We start from the raw sequence: 24,762 nt of genomic DNA on the forward strand, positions 1-24,762 counted from the left end.
GCATTTTGTGCCTAACTTTGGTATAAACCAGAATCTGCAGTTCCTTTTTGTTATATGTCGCATCCAGTGTTGTGTTGCCATCATCGTAGACCAAAGCTAGTGTGGATGGTGCCACAAACACCCAAATGTAATGAAAGCCACGGGCACAATGGGTCACATTGTCTATGCAATTTTGGCCACCGTATTAAATGATAATAATAAGTTGGCTCTATCTGTCAGTTACTGGTTCATGGGTCTTTTAAACTCGAGATCCATGCTCCAAGTCATTCAGAATAAAAATCTAAAATTCATGGGGGGGTTTTTGGGGGTTTTTTTTGTTTTTTTTTGCAAAGGACTAAAGTTGCTGCCTTACAGCACCAGAGACCCACGTTCCACTGCGGGTTCTGTCTGGGCAGAGTTTGTACGCTCTCCCCATGACCACGTGGGTTTTTTTTGGGTGTCCTGGTTTCATCTCATACTACAAAGTTGTGCACGTTTGTAGTTTAATTGGCTTTGTAAATTGTGTGTTAAATAGAATTTGTGTCCGGGGGATCGATGGTTGGCATGGAATAAGGCCGAAGGGCCGGTTTCCAAGCTCCATCTCTTAAACTAAACTAAAGACTGGTTATTCACACTTTAATCTCAGCAGGCTAAATGTGTCCCAAGAAACTGTCTCTTTTCCTCCATGTCCACCCTCAAAAATCACTATCCTGCCTAGTATCACATCTACGCAGGGGTCCTTCAGTCCCTTGCTTGCATAAAAATGAGAGTGAAATAGCGAGGCAGGGGCAGAGAGAGTAATTCGAAGAACTTTGCAGCATATTGTACCTCTGATCTATATACTATTAAAAATCTCGACTTGTTTGTCTGTCTGTGATCGCGGGAGCTACGCCAAAACGGTGCACAATGCCACAACATTTTTGCAGAATCTTACTGTGCTTTTTCCAGTGGTCATTTGTATCAAGTTTTTTTCACATTTGATGTTATATTTCACAACTTATTGATATTTCAAGGTTTTGTTTTGTTTTTAAAGGCAACTTTAACAAGATTTTTACTGTTAAAATCCTTACTCCAGCTTCCAACAAACTTTGATACAAAGTTGCGATACAGGAACACTGCTTCCACCAATATCACAGTCCTCCACCAGGTATTTGCAACAATGTTGCCATGATACAACATTACTCCAACTCCTGGAAGGACAGGAGGGGGAGGGTGAATTGGTATTGCAATTGTAATTTTTTTTAAAGTCCAGTGCTGGGGGAGGCAGGGGAGCGCTGCAAACTTACGTTTGGGAACGGGTTGAGTTGGGGGACCACGCCTCCTTTGGGGGCTACGGGTTAGTGGTGCAATATTGCGTTGGGGGTCCAGGCGTCCTATGTGACAGCAGTTGGTCTAGTATGGGGTTGAGAACTGGTGCCCAGCGCTGGTGTTGTGGCTCCAGCATTGAGTGGGCCCTGAATGTAATGATATCGATAAATAGCTGGGGCGGCGAGGCGTGCTTTCTGCGGCAGTGGAGAGGAGCGGCAGACACGAGGCCTGAAGCTTGGCGCTTCGCCCTGGAATGATCTCCAAGGAGAACGGAAAACTTTTAAGAACCAGCCCAAGGTGTTTAATTGAAAAATACTGCCTTCAGTAAATTATATTTTGTTCTTAATTTCATATTTATAATTCATAAGTTCATATTTTGTCGTGATGCCCTAACTTGCTCAATCATTTATTTTGCATAATATTCGAAATAAAATTCACTGCTTGAGCTTATTTTTATAAAAACTAAATCTGATTTTTTTTTTTCTAGTTATTTGCTAATTCCAAATGCATGCATACTGGGATCAACCCATGCAAAAAACTAATAGAATGTTGAACAGGCCCATAATGGGTGTCATGGTACACCAGTCATTGAAGGTAGGCATGCAGGTGCAGCAGGCAGTAAAGAAAGCGAATGGTATGTTAGCTTTTCATTGCAAAAGGATTTGAGTATAGGAGCAGGGAGGTTCTACTGCAGTTGTACAGGGTCTTGGTGAGACCACACCTGGAGTATTGCGTACAGTTTTGGTCTCCAAATCTGAGGAAGGATATTATTGCCATAGAGGGAGTGCAGAGACAGTTCACCAGACTGATTCCTGGGATGTCAGGACTGTCTTATGAAGAAAGCCTGGATAGACTTGGTTTATACTCTCTAGAATTTAGGAGATAGAGAGGGGATCTTATAGAAACGTGCAAAATTCTTAAGGGGTTGGACAGGCTAGATGCAGGAAGATTGTTCCCGATGTTGGGGAAGTCCAGGACAAGGGGTCATAGCTTAAGGATAAGGGGGAAATCCTTTAAAACCGAGATGAGAAGAACTTTTTTCACACAGAGTGGTGAATCTCTGGAACTCTCTGCCACAGAGGGTAGTTGAGGCCGGTTCATTGGCTATATTTAAGAGGGAGTTAGATGTGGCCCTTGTGGCTAAGGGGATCAGGGGGTATGGAGAGAAGGCAGGTACGGGATACTGAGTTGGATGATCAGCCATGATCATATTGAATGGCGGTGCAGGCTCGAAGGGCCGAATGGCCTACTCCTGCACCTAATTTCTATGTTTCTATAATGCCTGTGCTGAACCTGACACCAACTCAGGCTGTGTATTGAATGAAAGAGTTATTAATGTTAACGATTTACATAATTAAACAGAAACGTATTTCTCGCTTCACCTTAATTTATTTTTCAATAATACTCAATTAATTCTCCGCGATAATTCGCAATAAATTCAATCTAATCAGTTCGAAGAAGGGTCCCAACCCAAAACCTTGTTGGTTCATTTCCCTCCACAGATGCTGCTTGTTCCACCAGCATCTTGTTTTGCTTATCCTTTTAGTGAGTTGATTTTCTTTCAAATAAAATACCAATCTGCAAGTACAATATCACAAACAAAGCTCCTCAATGGATATCATTGGGGGCGGCACAGTGGCGCAGCGTTAGAGTTGCTGCCTTACAGCACCAAAGACCTGGGTTCAATTCTGACTATGGGTGCTGTTTGTACACTCTCCCTGTGACTGGTTTCCTCTTGCATTCCAAAGACATGCAGGTTTGTAGGTTAATTGGCTTCTGTAAATTGTCCCTAGAGCGTCGTATCGAACTAGTGTATGGGGATTGCTGGTCGGTGCAGACTCAGTGGACCGAAGGGCCTGTTTGCATGCAACTTAATCACTTGTTTGCCTTTGTTGATTGAAGGTAAGCAGCAGCCTTATTTGCCCATCAGTCATTGGCTGTACAGGAACAAAGTCGACACTGATTCCAGGATATTTCCGTATTGCATTAAAATGAGAATTTTCCAGCTTTATTATCAGCTCCTGAAGCTCATGGTTGAGATTTTGTAGCTCTTGAATTTCTAACATTGTGATATCACGTTCCCTCGCATTCTTGTCTCTTTCGTGAGTCACAGAAGCTAATTCTTCTTCAAGTACTTGTAACCTGCGGTTGAAATCAAATAAAGCCACGTTAAAGCAGCCTTGTCCTAATTACACAGATGCAGTCACAAGGAACTGCAGATGCTGGTTTACAAAAAGGGTTGTAGTAACTCAGTGTCAGGCAGCATCTCTGGAAGACATTGATAGACGACATTTCAGGTTGGGGCCCTTCAAGTGACCCTTGCTTTCCCTCTCTCTCCATCCCTCCCTCTTCCCAGTTTTCTGACCAGTCTGGCTGTCCCCTGATTACATTGTATCTCTGTCTGCCTTGTTGTTACCTTCTCATAGCTAACAATGATCTATTCTACATTTTTCTTTCCCACCCCCCCCCCCCCCCCCCCCCCCCCCCCGCCGCAGCCCTTCCCCCCCCCCCCCACTCTCAGTCTGGAGAAGGGTCTCGGCCCAAAACATCACTCATTCCTTCTCTCCAGAGAAGCTGCCTGTCCCACTGAGTTATCCAGCATTCTGTGTCTATCTTTGGTTTAAACCAGTATGCAGTTCCTTCCTACACATGGGCAGTGTTGAACATGCCAAATGGGAAAGGTGATTGAAGTTTGATCAATGTTAGAACAATATTAATTATTTCTCTGAATTCTCAGTTTGAAGAGGGGTGCCAACCCGAACCGTCTCCCCATTCCCTCCCGTGATATTGTCAGACCCACTGAGTTCCTCCCGCCTCGAGATTCTAGCATCTGCAATCTTGTGCATCAATGTTAATGATTCCTCCTTCCCCATTTCTTTTCATTCTCTGCAACGGTTCAGTTCGTCCACCAGGAATGTTATGGTAGCAGAAAAAGGACATTCGAAAAGAAAGGAGAAGACAAGTGGTCTGATGAGTATGTTTATGGATTACACCAAAATGTTCAGATTCAGATTCAACTTTAATTGTCATTGTCAGTGTACAGTACAGAGACAACGAAATGCATTTAGCATCTCCCTGGAAGAGCGACATAGCATATGATTTGAATAAATATTTACATTAGCATATATACAGACATAGTGTTTTTCCTGTGGGAGGAGTGTCCGGGGGGGGGTGATTGGCAGTCACCGAGGTACGTTGTTGAGTAGAGTGACAGCCGCCGGGAAGAAGCTGTTCCTGGACCTGCTGGACTGGCAACGGAGAGACCTGTAGCGCCTCCCGGATGGTAGGAGGGTAAAAATGTTGAGGTGTGGACAGTGAATAAGGTTGAGCCTAACATCTAATTATCTTCAGTAAAGATTGTAAATTGTCCCTAGTGGGTAGTGTCCGGTGATTGCTGGTCAGTGCGGACTAGGTGGGCCAAAGTGCCTGTTTCCCCATGTACAAATAAACTAAACCAAGTTGATTGTACTGTGTCGCTCATGTACCTAAACAGGCTCTCAACCTCTGTTTTGAAAAGACTTTGTATTTCTGGTTTACCTTTGTAAATATTCTTCCCTCATGATTTCCACCTTTTGTCCCAACTCCAGGTTGTCTTCTTTCAGATTTTTATTGGCTTCTTTGGAAAAGAGAAAGATTTCTTTCATGGTTGATTTACCATTTATAGAAATGCGTCCTACCAAAGGCAAAATGAAATGAAGACAAGTCAGTGCACTTATAAATGCCGGCAGTTAGTTGTGTCGTAGTCAATGTGTATTGTAAATAAACTTGCCCTCGAACATAGAACAGTGCAGCGCAGATACAGACGCTTCGGCCCACAATGTCTGCTGATGGAAGCACCAAGTTAAACTGAACTCTGCCTGCGCATGATGCATATCCCTCCGTTAGCACGCAACAAAAACTTCTCACTGTACCTCGGTACAGGCATGGGCAGAAATCCCGGGGTGGAACGACACGTCCCTCCCACATTTTGTGAGGTGGGGGAAAATGCCCCCCATGTTTCGTAATTTTGAAATTCGGTGAAAAAAAAATCTATTAAAAATCTCAGCTTTCGGCAAGACAGTGGAGGTGGGACAGATGATCGAGGACGCCGATTGGTCGAGAGACGTTTGTCTGCAGGCAATGAGGGGGCGGGACATGATAGAAACAGCAAATTAGGTGCAGGAGTAGGCCATTCGGCCCTTCGAGCCTGCACCGCCATTCAATATGATCATGGCTGATCATCCAACTCAGTATCCCGTACCTGCCTTCTCTCCATACCCTCTGATCCCCTTAGCCACAAAGGCCACATCTAACTCCCTCTTAAATATAGCCAATGAACTGGCCTCAACTACCCTCTGTGGCAGAGAGTTCCAGAGATTCACCACTCTCTGTGTGAAAGAAGTTCTTATCTCGGTTTTAAAGGATTTCCCACTTATCCTTAAGCTGTGACCCCTTGTCCTGGACTTCCCCAACATCGGGAACAATCTTCCTGCATCTAGCCTGTCCAACCCCTTAAGAATTTTGTAAGTTTCTATAAGATCCCCTCTCAATCTCCTAAATTCTAGAGAGTATAAACCAAGTCTATCCAGTCTTTCTTCATAAGACAGTCCTGACATTCCAGGAATCAGTCTGGTGAACCGTCTCTGCACTCCCTCTATGGCAATAATGTCCTTCCTCAGATTTGGAGACCAAAACTGTACGCAATACTCCAGGTGTGGTCTCACCAAGACCCTGTACAACTGCAGTAAAACCTCCCTGCTCCTATACTCAAATCCTTTTGCTATGAAAGCCAACATACCATTCGCTTTCTTTACTGCCTACTGCACCTGCATGCCTACCTTCAATGACTGGTGTACCATGACACCCAGGTCTCGCTGCATCTCCCCCTTTCCCAATCGGCCACCATTTAGATAATGATGATTCAGCGCGATGATTGGAGGAGGGAGGTGTCGGTCAGAGGCGGAAGTAGGGGGGGGTGGGACTGAGGATAGAGCGGAGCAAAGATCATAGAGCGGAGCTTGAATTGGCCGCGGGACCTTCCACCTCCCCGCTGTCAAATTGCTGCGTCGAGGCTGCCGATGTTGAAGCCCCCGCCGGGGGATGGAAGATCCCGCAGCTGGTTTTAAGCCGCGCCCTGGTGATAAAAGGCCCCGCGAACGGGCCGATTCAAGCTCCACGATTTGGAGTTGTTGCTGTTGCTCGAGTTCGGAGTTGCTCACCAACCAGGTCAGCGGCCAAAGCCGTGTGTGTGTGCGCGCGCGCATTGCCACCAACAGGGGCGGATTAAGGCTCACTGGTGCCCTAAGCACTGACCAATCTTGGTGCCCCCCTCCTTTCCACACTGACCCAGTCCATTTTAGTTGTTGACCTGTCTGACCAGATATACAATAACCATATAACAATTACAGCACGGAAACAGGCCACCTCGGCCCTACAAGTCCGTGCCGAACAACTTTTTTCCCTTAGTCCCACCTGCCTGTACTCATACCATAACCCTCCATTCCTTTCTCATCCATATGCCTATCCAATTTATTTTTAAATGATACCAACCAACCTGCCTCCACCACTTCCACTGGAAGCTCATTCCACACCGCTACCACTCTCTGAGTAAAGAAGTTCCCCCTCATGTTACCCCTAAACTTCTGTCCCTTCAATGCAGGTTGCAGCAGTACAAACATTTATTTATATGATAACACAATATACTGTACAAACTAAGCCAAGCTTGGGCTACATAAAGTTCTACAAAAATGCAATACAACATCTATTTTAATATTTCACAAGTTAAATGTATCAAAGTTCCAATATTCATGACCTGAAAGGCATTTTTCTACATTTCATTTTCGCAAAATCACTGATAACATCCTCGAAATTAATACTTCTCAGAATGTCTGCTTGAATTGTTAATATACACAGTGAGTCGAGTCTTTCTTGAAGCATAACTGATCTATTTGGCTTTTTTACACGTTTCAGTTGTGAGAAAGACTTCTCTGTTGTGCAGTTGGTGACCATTAATGTTAAAAATATTCTTAAGGCAATTTCAACATTTGGAAAGGCACTCTCTAGTTTGTCTTCTGTAATTGTGTTGTAAAGTTCCATGTGAGTGAAAGATGTTTTCTTGGTTGTTTTAAACTTATGAAGAACATATGAATGAAACTGCTGAAGCTCTGTAGACAAAGTGTTGTTCATGTCATTTGGATAAGCATCAATGAGTGTCTGACAAGTCTTTGAGTACCTTTCACTTTCTGATAATTGGGAATTAGCACCTTGTTGGGTGCGGTTTATTTCCACTCTTTTCCCAACTTTGTAGTGCCCCCTTTGGCTCTGGTGCCCTAAGCACGTGCTTAGTCTGCGTAATGGTTAACCCACCCCTGGCCACCAAGTAATCGTGTCCATCCCCCCCCCCCCCCTAGATTTCCGCCCCAGGGTTCAAGTGACAATAAACTAAACTGAAACATTCCCTGCATATCCATGTACAGTAATAAATGCCATGTGATGCTTTACATTGAAATAAATGAGCATCAGAAGGCAGCATGGTTGCACAGCACAGTTGCTACCTTGCAGCGCCATGGACCCGGCTTCAAGCCTGACTACTGGTGCTTGTCTACAGAATTTGTATATTCTCCTTGTGACCTGCGTGGGTTTTTTTCCAGGATCTCCGGTTTCCTCCCACATTCCACAGACATACAGGGTTGTAAGCTAATTGGCTTGGTATAATGGTAAATTGTTGTGTAGGAATGTGGTAATGGGCAGGGATCGCTGGTCGGTGCTGGGGACTCGATTGACTGAAGGACCTCTTTCCGCGCCGTATCTGATTATGGTATGTATGGTTTTATAAAAGATAATATGGAGTTCATAAACTAAACATTTATGCAAAAATCTTAACAATACAGGCAGCATGCAGGTTACATAAAGGTTCCGATGCTGAGAGTCTATAAGTGCAGCGGCTGCACTTCCTGAGGGTGCTCAGGAAGCACAACCTGGACTCTAACCTGCTGCTGACCTTCTACCGCTCGTCCATCGAGAACCTGCTGACATACTGCATTACAGCATGGTATGGCAGCTGCACCATGGCAGACAGGGAGAGGCTTCAGAGGGTAACTAGGACAGCACAGAAGATCATTGGCTGCCCTCTCCCCTCCCTGATGGATATCTACACCTCCCGCTGCCTTAGCAGGACAAAGAATATCATCAAAGACAGCTCCCATCCTGCGTTTGGACTGTTCGACCTGCTGCCCTCTGGAAGGCGCTATAGGTGCATCAAATCCAGGACAAATAGACTCAGGAATAGTTGCTTTCCGAAAATTATAACTACTGTTAATTCAAATTCACACATGCACTGACATCACAGCCCAACACCCGGACTTCCATCTGTATATATGTATATAGCGCCGCAGAATTGTGCACCCCCCCCCCCCCCCCCCCCCCCCCCCCCCTGTTTTGTTTTTCTTTTTCTGTTTCTTGTTTTTGTACTAAATTATATGTTTGCACTGAGTACGAGCAGCTTTTAATTTCATTGTACATGTATAGTGACAATAAATGGCATATCTATCTATATCTATCTATCTAAGCCAATTTCTCCATTGTGAAAAATGTCTGTTTTCTATGTAACACATATCTATACGCTCTTCATACACTGTCTATAATTTGCTTATTTAATTGTATGTTCATGGGTGAGGAGAGGGATTGCTGAACGACCCAGACGGAGGCAACGGCTGGTGGCCCTCTGGGGCTCGCCTGGATCGGGAGCCGCTCCATGTGACCGGACTTTGGACCGTTGGAAATGGCTCCAAATCTGGCGACTCGAATATTAATTTCCCCGTGTTTTGCCCATGTGGCAATCAAGCACCAGTGAAGCATTGAGCAGCCTTACCTGGGTCAGGGATTGAACGGCTGCGCCTCACAGAACTCCAATCTCCCATTGGCAGCTGTGTTGGCTTGGAGCCACCTGGACTCCACACAAAAATAAAAACGTTAATGGGATGTAGGATAGACCACGTGACTTACTAAATAAAACAATGCAACCTGTCCCTGTAGCTGAAACCCACTAATCCAGGCAACATTCTGGTAAACCTCTGCACCCTCTTCAAAGCTTGCTCATCTTGGTTGTAATGGGGCAACCAGAACTGCATGCAATACTCCAAACGTGGCCTAACCAAAGTCTTATAGAGCTGCATCATGACTTCTGTATTCAATACCCCACAGCAATGCATATTTTACCATCCTATCTACTTGTGCTGCCACCTTGAGTGTGTAATGAACCTGGACTCCAAGACCCCGCTGTACATCAATGCTGTTAAAGATATTGCCTTTAACTGTATACTCTCTACATTCAATAGTTAGGTGACGTTTCAGGTCAGGACCCTTCTTTACACTGATGGATGATGCTTTGTGTTAGAGCCCTTCTTCAGTCTGAAGAGTGGTCCCAACCAGAAGGTAGTCTATACATTCCCTCCACAGATGCTGCCTGAGCCGCTGAGTTAGTCCAGCACTTTGTGTTTTTTTTCTGTTTAAATCAGCGCCTGAAGATGTCTATACATAGACATAGAGTTAGATAGCGCTGTACATAGACGTAGAGTTAGATAGAGCTAGCGGAATCAAGAGATATGGGGTGAAGGCAGGCACGGGTTACAAATTGTGGATGATCAGCCATGATCACATTAAATGGCGGTGCTGGCTCGAAGGGCCAAATGCACCTATTTTCTATGTTTATAGGCAAGCCTGATATTTTTTTATTCGTAGAAACATCTGAGGAGGTTTGTGAGTCTAAGGGTTTATTCCTGTGCTGTACTGTTCTATGTACTATTTATGAGGAATAAAAACAGCGTGTGATGTTTCAGGGGCGACCTTCATCAATCAGCCGCGGTTTATGAAATGAAGAGAATCACACTGAAAATATTAGCCCGTCATCTCTTGTCCTCACAGATGCTGACTGCACCTCCAACATTAACTTTCATTTTGCAACTAAGGATCATTGAAAGTTAAAAATCAGTGTCTCTACAGTTTTGTTTTGTTTAGAGATACAGCGTGGACACGGGTCCTTCCGCCCACCGAGTCCGTGCCGACCAGCGATTATCGCGCACATTAGTTCTATCCTACATGCTAGGGACAATTTACAGAAGCCTATTAAACTACAAACCTGCACGTCTTTGGAGTGTGGGAGGAAACCGGAACACCCGGAGAAAACCCACATGGTTATAGGGAGAACATACAAACTCTGTACAGATAGCACCCTAGTCGGCATCGAACTTGGTTCTCCAGTGCTGTTAGGCAGCAACTCTACTGCTGCACCATCACACAACCAACCTCCCTTCCATTGACTCCATCTACACTTCACAATGCCTCGGCAAGGCCAGCAGCATGATCAAGGACGAGTCTCACTCCCTCTTCTCCCATCACCCATCAGGCAAGAGGTACAGAAGTGTGAAAGCGTACAGCTCCAGATTCAGGGACCGTTTCTTCCCAGCTGTTATCGGGCAACTGAACCATCCTATCAACAATTTGAGAGCAGTCCTGATCTTACTATCTACCTCATTGGAGACATTCGGACTATCTGTAATTGGACTTTACATCTGTGGAGCGGCCAGCCGCGTGCGGCGGCGCTGAACTTCACATCGGGAGCCTGGGATCTCTCGCCGAGATCGCCGGTGGTGGAGCTCCATCCAGCGCGGCCTGTCGGCTTACGAAGCCGCGGTCTCCGGTAAGGAAGTGGCCGTTCCAGTTTTCCCATGCCGCTGTGAGGATTCTTCCGACGCCGGAGCACCATCACCCGTAGCGGCGAATGCGGAGGCCAAAATAGGCCCGACTATGGGTGGACATGGGGATGGGGACTGGACTTTGTGCCTTCACTCATAATGGGAACCATTGTGGGGGGATGTTATTTATGTTTAAATTTCTTTATTATTGTTATATTTGTATTATTTTTTATATGCTGCAATGGCAATACGCATTTCACTACATCAATCGATTTATATGACTAATAAAGAACCTTTGAACTGGACTTTAGACACAAAATGCTGAAGTAACTCAACGGGTGAGGCAGCATCTCTGGAGAGAAGGAAATGACTGGACTTTATCAGATTCAGATTCAGATTCAGATTCAGATTCAATTTTAATTGTCATTGTCAGTGTACAGTACAGAGACAACAAAATGCCTTTAGCATCTCCCTGGAAGAGCGACATAGCAAACGATTTGAATAAATAATAATAAGTGTCCGGTGGGGGGTGGTGATTGGCAGTCACCGAGGTACGTTGTTGAGTAGAGTGACAGCCGCCGGAAAGAAGCTGTTCCTCGACCTGCTGGTTCGGCAACGGAGAGACCTGTAGCGCCTCCCGGATGGTAGGAGGGTAAACAGTCCATGGTTGGGGTGAGAGCAGTCCTTGGCGATGCTGAGCGCCCTCCGCAGACAGCGCTTGCTTTGGACAGACTCAATGGAGGGGAGCGAGGAACCGGTGATGCGTTGGGCAATTTTCACCACCCTCTGCAATGCCTTCCGGTCGGAGACAGAGCAGTTGCCATACCATACTGTGATGCAGTTGGTAAGGATGCTCTCGATGGTGCAGCGGTAGAAGTTCACCAGGATCTGAGGAGACAGATGGACCTTCTTCAGTCTCCTCAGGAAGAAGAGACGCTGATGAGCCTACTTGATCAGAGTAGAAATATTGTGGGTCCAAGAGAGGTCATCGGAGATGTTTACTCCCAGGAACCTGAAGCTAGAAACACGTTCCACCTCCGTCCCGTTAATGTGGATGGGGGTGTGCGTGCCGCCTCTGGACTTCCTGAAGTCTACAATGAGCTCCTTGGTCTTCTTGCACTAATCATTATTCCCTTTATCCTGTATCTGTACACTGGATGGCGCGATTGTAATCATATTTCTGCTGACTGGATCGCATGCAACAAAACGCTTTTCACTGTACCTCGGTACACGTGGCAATAAACCAAACTGAGGAAGAAAAAAGATTGCTTATCTTATCTTGGAAAAGTGGAGCCAGGTTTCATAATCAAAACTGTAACCAGATTTCAAAAATAATTTCAAAATATATCAGACCCAAAATAGTCGCAAATCAAATAGTTGCAAATCAATTCACATGATCTTTAGGGGAAAAAAACAATTGTGAGCCTTAAAAAGATTACTAGGGTAGATTATTTGTGAATCGGCCAATATCGCACCAAAGTGCGTCACCAGCAGTGGCTGCCTCGCCAACAGTCTGTCTGTCCTTTTTGTTAAATTTAGGATGTACCTGTATTAAAAATTATGTTGGGGGAACCTTTTTTAAAATCTCTTACTTCGACAGAGACTTTTTCCCGCATCGTATCTCTGTCCGCACTGCGGCCTAACATCGTGGAGTTGGCGGCCTTTCCTGGAGACCGACCAAGCGCTCCAAGCCGCGGCGGTCTGCGGGACGTTAATCCCTTTGCCGCGGATTGCAGCTCCAAGCGCGGGGGCCTGTGGGATTTAACATCATGAAGCCTGCGGTCTCTGGTAAAAAGAGGCCGACTCGGGAGCTCCACGCCGCGGAGAGAGTTTCGATCAACCCCGACGGGGGCTTCGATCATCGACTGTGGGGGAAGGGGGAAGGGGGGGGGGGGGCTTTGATCGCCCCGACTGTGGTTGGTTCGACTGCCCTGACCGCGGGGAGAACAAAGAGGAAGGAAATTGAACTTTATTGCCATCCATCACAGTGAGGAATGTGGTGGATGTTTATGTGAACTTTTATGTGGTTGTGTGTCTTGTTGCCAAATCAGAAGGATGTACATGTGACAATACACTGACCTTGATACCTTGAACCAAATCAGAAGTATCTACACTACAGAAGGATCCTTCCCCTGGCTAACAATGATCTATTCTACATTTTCCTTGATCTGCATCCCCTTTGATGTCTCGCTTTCACACCATACCTTTCCATATCTCTGTGTCTCCCTGACTCGCGGTCTGAAGAAGGGCCTCGACCCGAAACATCACCCATTCCTACTCTCCAGAGATGCTGCCTGTCCCGCTGAGTGACTCCAGCAATCTGTGTCCCAGTCAATTCTGTTTGTTCCTTACCTGCATATGCCCAGTCCTTGTCTTCAGTGGCCGTTCGAAGAGTCTGGGCGAGGTACCAATATCCCAGCTCCCCCAGAACGCTGCAAAACGACTCGAACACGTGGCTCTCAGCATTTTTAACAATCTCAAGAAGTTTGGCCACCTTCAGTTCCGGCAGGCTCTCTAGCTGTGTGGATCACCAGTCACTGGTTACAGTCAGTTTGACCAATTACGTTTTTTTAAATTAAGTCACGTATATTATTTTTCCTAGTGTACATTACATGATAGCTTTGATGTAAGAAAACACATAATGACAGACACAATTCTGTCAGGTTCACCAAATAGTCGTACAGCAAAGAACCAGGCCCTTCGGCCCAACTTGCCCATGCTGACCAAGATGCCCCATCTAAGCTAGTCCCATTTACCCTTGTTTGGCCCAGACTTTTCCTATCCACGCTCCTGTCCAACTGTCTTTTAAGTGTTGTTATCGTACCTACCTAAACTCTCTCCTCTGGCAGCTCGTTCCATACAACCACCACCCTCTGAGTGAAAATGTTGCCCCACTGGTTCCTATTCAATCTCACCCCTCTTACCTTAGACCTAAGACCTTTGGTTATTGATTCACCCTCATTGGAGTTTATCTTGCACTAAACGTTAACTTTAAGAAGGAACTGGAGATGCTGGGAAAATCGAAGGTAGACAAAAATGCTGGAGAAACTCAGTGGGTGAGGCAGCATCTATGGAGCGAAGGAATAGGTGACGTTTCGGGTCGAGAACCTTCTTCGGACTGATGTGGGGGTGGGGGGGGGGGGGGGGGACGGGAAGAAGAAAGGAAGTGGAGGCAATCGGCTGAGGGAGAGCTGGGAAGAGGAAGGGAAAGAGGGAGAATGCAAGGACTACCTGAAATTGGAGAACTGCCCAAGCGAAATATGAGGTGCTGCTCCTCCAATTTACGGTGGGACTCAGTCTGGCCATGGAGGAGTCCCAGGACAGAAAGGTCGGATTCGGAATGGGAGGGGGAATTGAAATGCTGAGCTACTGGGTGATCAGGTTGGTTATTGTGAACCGAGTGGAGGTGTTGGGCGAAGTGATTGCCAAGCCTATGCTTGGTCTCGCCGATTTCGAGCAGCTGACACCTAGAGCAGCGGATGCAATGGATGAGGTTGGAGGAGGTGCAGGTGAACCTCTGCCGCACCTGGAACGACTGCTTGGGTCCTTGGATGGAGTCAAGGGGGGCGGTAAAGCGACAAGTGTAGCATTTCCTGCGGCTGCAAGGGAAAGTACCAGGGGAGGGCGTGGTTTGGGTGGGAAGGGAGGAATTGACCAGGGAGTTACGGAGGGAGCGGTCTCTGTGGAAAGCTGAAAGGGGAGGAGATGGGAAGATGTGGCCAGTGGTGGGATCCTGTTGGAGGTGGCGAAAATGTCGGAGGATTATCTGTATGTGTGACGGCTGGTAGGGTGGAAGGTGAGGACAATCAGCCATGATCATATTGAATGGCGGTGCTGGCTCGAAGGACCAAATGCCCTACTCCTGCCTCTTTTGTCTATGAACGTTATTCCCTTTATCATGTATCCACACTGTGGATGGCTTGATTTGAATCATGTATTGACTTTCTGCTCACTGTGCCTCGGTACATGTAACTATAAACTAAGTTTTTTTTTTACTATAATATGTAACTATACTTTATAATATGTTTGCTTCTAATAAATTTTTTTTTTTTAATCTATAAAAAACTAAGCTCGAAGACTAACTAACGAAACTCAGCAGGACAGGCAGCATCTCTGGAGAGAAGGAATAGGGGGAGTATCGGTTTCACTTGCACTTCCTCCAACCTCATCTACTGTATCCGTTGTTCTAGAGGTGGACTCTTATACATCGGCGAGACCAAACGCAGACTGGGCGATCGTTTTGCTGAACACCTTCACTCAGCCCGCCTGAACCAACCTGATCTCCCGGTTGCTGGACACTTTAATTCTCCTTCCCATTCCTACACGGACCTTTCTGTCCTCAGTCTCCTCCATTGTCAGAATTAAGAAAAACACAAACTGGAGGAACAGCATCTCATATTTCGCTTGAGCAGCTTACAGCCCAGTGGTATGAATATTGATTTCTCTCACCAGGTAGCCCCGGCATTCCCTCTCTCTCTCTATCCCTCCCCCAGCCAAGTCACACCAGCTTCTCATTTTCACCCAACAAACAGCTATCAATGGCCTGTTTCCTTCATCATCGATACTTTGCATATCTTTAATTCATTGTTCTTTATCTCTCCACATCACCGTCTCTATCTCTCGTTTCCCTTATCCCTAACCAGTCTGAAGAAGGGTCTCGACCCAAAACGTCACCCATTCCTTCCCTCTAGAGAGTTTAAGAAGGAACTGCAGATGCTGGAAAAGCTAAAGGCACACAAAAATGCTGGAGAAACTCAGCGGGTGCAGCAGCATCTATGGAGCGAAGGAAATAGGCAACGTTTCGGCCCGAAACGTTGCCTATTTCCTTCACTCCATAGATGCTGCTGCAGCCGCTGAGTTTCTGCAGCATTTTTGCGTACCTTCTCTGTAGAGATGCTGCCTGACCCGCTGAATTACTCCAGCATTTTGTGTCTATAAACGATCGCTGAGCCTGTTCTTGTTCTCGCCGACATATAGATAGATAGCCTTTTATTGTCATTCAGACCGAAGTCTGAACGAAATTGCAGCAGTCATACATATAATACCATACAATAAAACACCAATAAACACACATTAACATCCACCACAGTGAGTCCACCCAGCATCTCCTCACTGTGATGGAGGCCAAAGTCTTAGGTCGCAGTCTCTTCCCCCTCTTCTGCCCCTCTGCGCTGGGGCGATACCCCCCCCCCCCCCCCCCCACCCCCGGGCGATGTTAAGAACAGTCCCGCGGCTCAAACACCGCGGCCCGGGGTGGTTGAAGCTGCCGCCCACCAGTTCTGCAGAAGCAGCTGCTGGCCCGCGGCCGAATCCCGGACTCAGGCCACCGCCGCCAGAACACCGTCCCAGCCACCCTCACGTGAGTACTGCGCCGTCTTCAGCCTCGGGCTGGGCCGCCCCGACATGGGCGCCGAACCTCCCCCGGGCTGGGCCGCCCCGACTTGGGCGTTGCTTCTCCCCCCGGACCGGGCTGCCCCGACTTGGGCGTCGCTTCTCCCCCGGACCGGGCCGCCCCGACTTGGGCGTCGCTTCTTCCCAGACCGGGCCGCCCCGACTTGGGCGTCGCTTCTCCCCCGGGCTGGGCCGCCCCGACATGGGCGCCGAACCTCCCCCGGGCTGGGCCGCCCCGACTTGGGCGTTGCTTCTCCCCCCGGACCGGGCCGCCCCGACTTGGGCGTCGCTTCTCCCCCCGGACCGGGCCGCCCCGACTTGGGCGTCGCTTCTTCCTCAGACCGGGCCGCCCCGACTTGGGCGTCGCTTCTCCCCCGGACTGGGCCGCCCCGACTTGGGCGCCGAACCTCCCTCGGGCTGCCAGCGCCGCACCTTCCCGAGCTCGGCCGCTCCGACGGGAGCCTCGTTCCACCCTCGGGCTGGCCGCCCTCACGGGAGCGTCCCAGCCTCTTCCAGCCCTGAGCCGGACCACCCTCACGGGAGCGAGCTCAGAGCGAGTCCTGACTGTGCTCTGCCTCCGGAGCCTCGAGGTCATCAGCTCCATTAGGCCTCAGCACAGACAGAGGCAGAGAAGGGGAATACGACAAAAAGGTCGTATTCCCCCGCAGGGAGAGACTGCAAACCCCGTTTCAACCCCCCCCCCCCCCAAAAATACAAGCTAAAACCAAAAAACTAGACTAACCAAACAAAATAAACAACATAAAAAACACAAAGACAACGGGACCGCCGGTAAGCCGCTGCAGCCAGAGCCGCGCCGCCACTCCGCCAATATAGGAGAGTCCATGCTGTTTTATCTGTGTATTTATCTGTTCAGTTCTTTTCTTCTGTAGGGTTGGCGAGTGACAGTGCCAACATTCAAAGGAGACCAATAGACAATAAACAATAGGTGCAGGAGTAGGCCATTCGGCCCTTCAAGCCAGCACCGCCATTCAATGTGATCGTGGCTGTAATCAACAGAAATCAAAACAAAACTCAAAGATGATCCCTACCTCAATCTGCCCCACTTGCTCGGTGGTTAAGACTCCCTTCTCCTTCAGAGCCCGGTAAAAGGGGGAAGATAACTTTATCTCTTTGACCAGGGACGCGAAGTGGGTCCGGATTACAGTGCCATGGTGATGCGGGCTTTCACCAGCCTTTGCCCCTGTTAGAGGAAGGACATGAGAAGGGTTATAAGTAAACCTGCTTTGAGGGCTGATGTGTGTAGCTCAGGTTAGTTTAGAGATACAGCGCGGAAACAGGAAACGGGCCTTTCAGCCCACCAGATGCGCAATGAGCAGCACTATCACTATCCTGCACAGGAGGGACAATTTACAATCTTTGTGCCGAAGCCAATCGTACCGAGACCGCATCGATCTGCGACTCCCGCATTCTAATACTCTCGTCGGGACAATTTGCAATTTACACCAAGCCAATTAACCTACAAACATGTGTGGGAAAGATGCTGGTTTATAGCAAAGATAGACACTAAATGCTGGAGTAACTCAGCGGGACGGGCAGCATCTCTGGAGAGAAGGAACGGCTGCCTGTCCCGCTGAGTTACTCCAGCATTTTGTGTCTACCTTCAACCTACTAACTGTTCGTCTTTGGAGTGTGGGAGGAAACCGGAGATCTCGGAGAAAACCCACGCGATCATGGGGAGCACGTGCAAACTCTGCACAGACAGCACCCGTAGTCAGGCTTGAACCCGGGTCTCTGGCGTCGTGAGGCAGCAACTCTACTACTGCGCCACCGTGCCGCCCAGACTAACACAGCAGGTAAATTCAGCAGGCGACAAAAGTAGGTTATTATACAGGTATTATCAGGTTATTATACAGGAGGTTAACTCAGCTGAGTTTATTGTCACGTGCACCGAGGTACAGTGAAAAGCTTTTGTTGCATGCTATCCAGTCAGCAGAAAGACAATTAAGCCATTCACAGTGTATAGGTAGATGGAAGATAGACCCAAAATGCTGGAGTAACTCAGCGGGACAGGCGGCATCTCTGGAGAGAAGGACTGGGTGACATTTTGGGTCGAGATCCTTCTTCAGACTTCCAGCATTTTGTGTTTATTTTCAGTTTAAGCCAGCATCCGCAGTTCATCTGTACAGATAGACGGAGTTTGTACGTTCTCCCCGTGACCTGCGTGGGTTTCTTCCCGGGAGCTCCGGTTTCATCCCACACTCCAAAGACGTGTAGGTTTGTAGGTTAATTGGCTTCTGTAAAATTGTAAATTGTCCCCAGTGTGTGCATGATAGCGCTAATGTGCGGGGATCGCTGGTCGGCGCGGACTCGGTGGGCTGAATGGCCTATTTCCGCGCTGTATCTCTAAACTAAGCCAAACTAAACCAGACTGTGCAGGCCATTCACTGGTTGCGTTTAAGGATGTGTGCGGTTGGTTACTCACTGTAGGTTTGCAGCCCTCCGAATGTCACTCGCTTTTTCCGGCTGCCGAACGGTCTAGACATGGTCTGAAGATTGTGATGACCGCTTGCGTTTAGACCATCCCGGAATCTGACATCCCGACCTCTGCCCCGCTCAGTCCCAAATGTTCGCAGGCCCGGCCGAGGAGACTTTAACGCACAAAACTTTGTTCTTCCAAACTCCAGGTCGACACCAGTGATTACTGGCGAGCTCAAGTGTCGGGTGTTTGTTTCATGTGGTTGCTAGGTGACATTGGGATTTAGCTGGAAGTTGCTTAGCACAGGCCTACTTATACACCAAACACGCCAAGAGCTAACTTAATGAGGCTGGGCTCGAGGTCAGGAGTGCAGTGGTCATAAACATAGAAAATAGGTGCAGGAGTAGGCCATTCGGCCCTTCGAGCCTGCACCGCCATTCAATATGATCATGGCTGATCATCCAACTCAGTATCCTGTACCTACCTTCTCTCCATACCCCCTGATCCCTTTAGCCACAAGGGCCACATCTAACTCCCTCTTAAATATAGCCAATGAACTGGCCTCAACTACCTTCTGTGGCAGAGAGTTCCAGAGATTCACCACTCTCTGTGTGAAAAATGTTTTTTCTCATCTCGGTCCTAAAGGATTTCCCCTCTATCCTTAAGCTGTGACCCCTTGTTCTGGACTTCCCCAACATCGGGAACAATCTTCCTGCATCTAGCCTGTCCAACCCCTTAAGAATTTTGTAAGTTTCTATAAGATCCCCCCTCAATCTCCTAAATTCTAGCGAGTACAAGCCAAGTCTATCCAGTCTTTCTTCATATGAAAGTCCTGACATCCCAGGAATCAGTCTGGTGAACCTTCTCTGTACTCCCTCTATGGCAAGAATGTCTTTCCTCAGATTACGAGACCAAAACTGTACGCAATACTCCAGGTGTGCTCTCACCAAGACCCTGTAGAACTGCAGTGGAACCTCCCTACTCCTATACTCAAATCCTTTTGCTATGAATGCTAACATACCATTCGCTTTCTTCACTGCCTGCTGCACCTGCATGCCTACCTTCGATGACTGGTGTACCATGACACCCAGGTCTCGCTGCATCTCCCCTTTTCCTAATCGGCCACCATTTAGATAATAGTCTGCCTTCCTGCTTTTGCCACCAAAGTGGATAACCTCACATTTATCCACATTATACTGCATCTGCCATGCTTTTGCCCACTCACCCAGCCTATCCAAGTCACCTTGCAGCCTCCTAGCATCCTCCTCACAGCTAACACTGCCCCCCAGCTTAGTATCATCCGCAAACTTGGAGATTTTGCATTTAATTCCCTCGTCCAAATCATTAATATATATTGTAAATAGCTGGGGTCCCAGCACTGAGCCTTGCGGTACCCCACTAGTCACTGCCCGCCATTGTGAAAAGGACCCGTTTACTCTTTGCTTCCTGTTTGCCAGCCAGTTCTCTATCCACATCAATACTGAAATCCCAATACCGTGTGCTTTAAGTTTGTATACTAATCTCTGATGTTGGACCTTGTCGAAAGCTTTCTGAAAGTCCAGAGCTTTCTGAAAGTTCAGACACGTCCACTGGTTCTCCCTTATCCACTCTACTAGTTACATCCTTGAAAAAGTCTATAAGATTCGTCAGACATGATTTACCTTTCATAAATCCATGCTGACTTTGTCCAATGATTTCACCACTTTCCAAATGTGCTGCTATCCCATCTTTAATAACTTCAATGTTTCAGTAGCGCTTTATTTGTCGCAGGTGCAGCTGCACAGTCAGATTCCTTTTGCATATTTACACATGAGGGCGCCGCCATGTTTCGGCGCCATTTCTACAAGTCCAAACTGAGCAGTTCCTGATCCATCATGCCCACCTCAACCCAACCACAACCCCATTCCACCCGAGAGCTTTCAGAGATACTTCTTTCCATTGTGGACGCAGCCCAGGCCAACCTCCCTTCAATTGACTCCACTCTGCCTCGGCAAGGCCAGCAGCATAATCAGGGACTAGTCTCACCCCAGTCACCCCCTCTTCCCTCCTCTCACTGTAGGCAAGAGGTACAGAAGTGTAAAAACACACACTAACGATCAGGGACGATTAGGTGCTGTGTACCTTGGTTTCTTTGTCCCGCATACCTCGACAGATCTTCCGCAGCGTGCTCTCCCAGGGACAAAGCGACTGTGGGTGTACCAGCAAGCGGTGCAAAGATTGTGGCAAGGACCATCTCCACTATTGTGGCCTTGTGGCCAAGCAACTGGAAGCCTGGGCCAGCGACAGAACACGCTGGTGCGCAGCAGTGCGAACAGCAGCTGATGAAGCCGAATTTTAGTTAAAAATATAAGAAGATATTAAATTGGCTTCTGGGCTAGCTTACAGCTTATATTTAGTGTCAAATTAGGCTTGCCTTAGGTTGCGGTGTGTGAGATAATAAATCCTATAACATTGTCTCCCAAGTGACAGGCAGCTAGAGAGATATCTTTGAAAGCAAGAGGCAATAAAGTAAATGGCCAATGTTTTTAGTATATCTTGTACCATGTAAACAAAAGGCCTTTGATGTGATGCATTCTGTGGAAACCTTTTCCTGTACCTCTGACATGACTAATGTCTGTGGAATGTGCTAAGGGGACAAAAAAAACCCTATTTAAGGCAATGTAATTCTTGTTCAGAAAAGGTGGCTGAGCACAGTCAAGTGTCTGTGTTGGTCACTTGACTGGAGTTCTCCCTCCCTTCCATCGGCCGATGTTAAGTAAAGTTTTGAACTGGTCTACCAAACAGTTTGTGTGGTGTCTGTTTATTAAGAAGCGAACCTGGTTTAGTAGTTAAGATAAGTAGCTTTTTCACAGCCAGCAGCTTCGAGGAATGCCACCTAGAGCGAATTAGCAAAGCCAGGGAGAGGAGGAAAGCTGCCACCCAGAACCCGCCAGCAATGTCCTTCTTCTGCACCCACTGCCCTCGAGTGTGCTCTTCATGAATTGGACTCGTGAGCCATGTCAGAACTCACCAGAATGGAGCCTGCACAAGCCGCCATAGTCAAAGTCAAAGTCAATTTAATTCGTCACATGCAGTGAAATGAATTTGCCAGCAGGGATACACTTAAAAAGAGAACACACAATATGCAATAGAATTTAACAGAAAAATATCCACCACAGCATTCTCCACTGTGGTGGAAGGCAACACAGTTCAGCCAGACCTCCTCCATTGTTCATCCGTGATCGGGGCCATGAACCCTCAGTAGTCGCCGCTATGCACGGCCCGATGTACAGGCCCTCTCGTCGGGATGATCCAAACTCCGACGTCGGGACGGTCAAACACACTCCGCGGCTTGGAGTGCCCGAATCGGCACATTCCTACCAGAGACCGCGGCTTCAGGATGTTATAGGCCGCAGGCAGGCCAGCGGTCGGAGCTCTTCTCCGGCGATCCCCAGCAAACGATCCCAGGCTCCGGTTGGCAAGTCCACGCCACGCCCGCGGCTAGAAGCCCCGCAGACCACAGCCCCATGATGCCAAAGTCACCAGGCCAGCGATCAGAGCACTCCTCCCTGGCGACCCCCGGCAAGGGTTCGCCCGCTCCTCGATGGAAAAAGTTCACGCTGCGCCTGCCTGTGTAGCTCTGGGCCCGACTCAGGGAAAGGCCGCTCCAATCCAAGCTGTTAGGCCGTGAGGGAGGTGACATGGAGAAAGTAGCCTCTCCGTCGAGGAGGCGACCAAAAGCGTTCTCTCCCCCCTCGTTAGCGACGGGCCAACACCATCTTGGGTTGCTTGAGTGCAAGATTAAAAGCTTGGTCAGTTAATGAAGGACACTGTGCAGAAATTAGCTATGACGTGGCCCACCTTCACAAACAGAAATGGCACGTTAACAGCAGCAGCTTGAGAACAGTGAATATGTAGCCGGTGGAGGAGGCCAGGTAACTTTACCCTCCTGATGGTCTTTGGGCAGATCATTCCACCACTAGAAGCAAGTTGAAAACAAGATTAGTTTAATTTATAATTGTCATGTGTATCGATGTTCAGTGAAAAGCTTCATTGTTGCGTGACAATTGACAATAGGTGCAGGAGTAGGCCACTCGGCCCTTCAAGCCAGCACTGCCATTCAATGTGATCATGGCTGATCATTCACAATCAGTACCCCGTTCCTGCCTTCTCCCCATACCCCTTGACTCCGCTATCTTTAAGAGCCCTATCTAGCTCTCTCTTGAAAGTATCCAGAGAACCAGCCTCCATCGCCCTCTGAAGCAGTGAATTCCACAGACTCACAACTCTCTGTGAGAAAAAGTGCATCCTCGTCTCCGTTCTAAATGGTTTACCCCTTATTCTTAAACGATGGCCTCTGGTTCTGGACTCCCCCAACATCGGGAACATGTTTCCTGCCTCCAGCTTGTAACCCTTAACAATCTTATATGTTTCAATAAGAAGCCCTCTCATCCTTTTAAACTCCAGAGTCCACAAGCCTTTATCAGTGAAGACTATACAGGAATACAATCAAGCTGTCCACAGATACTGTAGATAGTGATGCTTAATGCAAGGTAAAGTTCAATTAAAGATAGTCCGAGGGTCTTCAATGAGGTAGATGGTAGCTCAAGACCGCTCTCTAGTTGTGGATAGGATGGTACAGTTGCCCGATAACAGCTGAGAAGAAACTGTCCCTGAATCTGGAGGTAGACAAAAATGCTGGAGAAACTCAGTGGGTGAGGCAGCATTGATGGAGCGAAGGAATAGGTGGCGTTTCAGGTCAGGTTTTCACACTTCTGTACGTCTTGCCTGATGGGAGAGGGGAGAAGAGGGAGTGACCAGGGTGCGACTGGTCCTTGGTTATGCTGCTGGTCTTGCCAGGGCAGCGTGAGGTGTAGATGGAGTCAATGGAAGGGAGGTTTGTTAGTGTGATGGTCTGGGCTGTGTTCAGACACGTGGATGTAAATATTCAACACATGCAAAATAACTTACCCATTCATTCTTTGATTAATCATTTCGATTGAAAGACATGAAGCAGGCTTACAAGACATGGGTGTCACAAGGCTGTCGGCAGACAAGTGCATCCAGCTCATCTGTTCAGTACCTCAAGTAAAATCATAAGGACAGCACCATGATGTAGCTTGTGGAGCCGCTGCTTGTCAGCGCCAGAGACCCGGATTAGATTCCGACCTCAGTTGCTGTCTGTGTGGAGTTTGCACGTTCCCTGTGTTTGCATGGGTTTCCACTGGTTTCATAAGGTCGCATGGAATAGGAGTAGAATTAGGCCCATCAAGTCTACTCCGCCATTCAATCATGGCTGATCTATCTCTCCCTCCTAACCCCATTCTCCTGCCTTCTCCCCATAACTCCAACACCTGTTTCCTCCCACATTTTGATTATTATTGTCATGTGTGCAGAGGCACAGTGAAAACCCTTTCTTGCATGCTATCCAGTCAGCAAAAAAATTACCCGATTACTATCAAGCCTGCCACAGTGTAGAGATACATGATGAAGGGACAATGTACAAGGGCAAGATAAAGCCCAGTAAAATCGGAGAGCTCGAGGGTCTCAAATCAGGTAGATGGTAGCACAGCATCGCCCTCTGCTTGCTGGTAGGATGATTCAGTTGCCAGGGAGGTCGGGAGTCAGACGGGAGCTGTACCCCCAGGCCCCCAGCCAGCGCAGAGAAGCAGCGCTAAACCCAGCTCAACTCTGCCTGTCCCGCCAGGTTAACCTGCCTGGGCTTGTGGGAAACATGGCCAGCGCGGAGAAGCAGCGCTGGTGTCCCGTTAGTCCAGTCAGGGCTTGTAGGTTAACCCAGCGAGACAGGCAGAGTTGAGCTGCATTTAGCGCTTGATAGAGCCTCCGAAGCCTCGTGTGAGTGTGCACATGTGTGCACGACCGCCAAAAAAATAGTGTCCCCCCCTGTCCCCTCCATATTTTGATAGCGAGTTCCGAGCCTGAGATGGACCCATAGGCCAAAGGTCCCATTTCCACACTGTATCTCTAAACTAAACT

The 24,762-nt window shown here is 47.9% G+C and overlaps 2 protein-coding genes across 3 annotated transcripts in view; both read right to left on the reverse strand.

Annotated features, from left to right (window-relative positions):
• The window catches only part of cdk7 (cyclin-dependent kinase 7), a 105,106-nt gene extending 100,383 nt beyond the window's left edge, over positions 1-4,723 (reverse strand). For both annotated transcript variants that reach the window (XM_055631785.1, XM_055631778.1), the window contains exon 1: positions 4,720-4,723. The gene's annotated coding sequence lies outside the window, so the exon portion shown is untranslated. The remainder of the gene's footprint in view (positions 1-4,719) is intronic.
• Positions 2,589-19,036, reverse strand: LOC129695028 (uncharacterized). The gene is made up of 6 exons (XM_055631794.1): positions 18,793-19,036; positions 17,399-17,550; positions 13,311-13,476; positions 9,137-9,211; positions 4,825-4,960; positions 2,589-3,429 (listed from the first exon to the last, which is right to left on the reverse strand). Exons 1-6 carry the CDS (start codon positions 18,851-18,853, stop codon positions 3,159-3,161), a joined length of 861 nt encoding a protein of 286 aa, XP_055487769.1. The 5' UTR covers positions 18,854-19,036; the 3' UTR covers positions 2,589-3,158.
• Positions 19,037-24,762: the final 5,726 nt, after the last annotated feature.

Source organism: Leucoraja erinacea, chromosome 3 (genome assembly GCF_028641065.1).
Source record: "Leucoraja erinacea ecotype New England chromosome 3, Leri_hhj_1, whole genome shotgun sequence".
NCBI classification, from domain to species: domain Eukaryota; kingdom Metazoa; phylum Chordata; class Chondrichthyes; order Rajiformes; family Rajidae; genus Leucoraja; species Leucoraja erinaceus.

Coding starts and splice junctions, on each gene's coding strand:
- LOC129695028 (XM_055631794.1), bottom strand. CDS start 18,853: ATGTCTAGACCGTTCGGCAGCCGGAAAAAGCGAGTGACATTCGGAGGG. Junction 13,477..17,398: donor AGCAAGTGGGGCAGATTGAG/GTAGGGATCATC, acceptor TGATCCACACAG/CTAGAGAGCCTGCCGGAACT. Junction 4,961..9,136: donor CCGTTCAATCCCTGACCCAG/GTAAGGCTGCTC, acceptor TGCCTTTGGTAG/GACGCATTTCTATAAATGGT.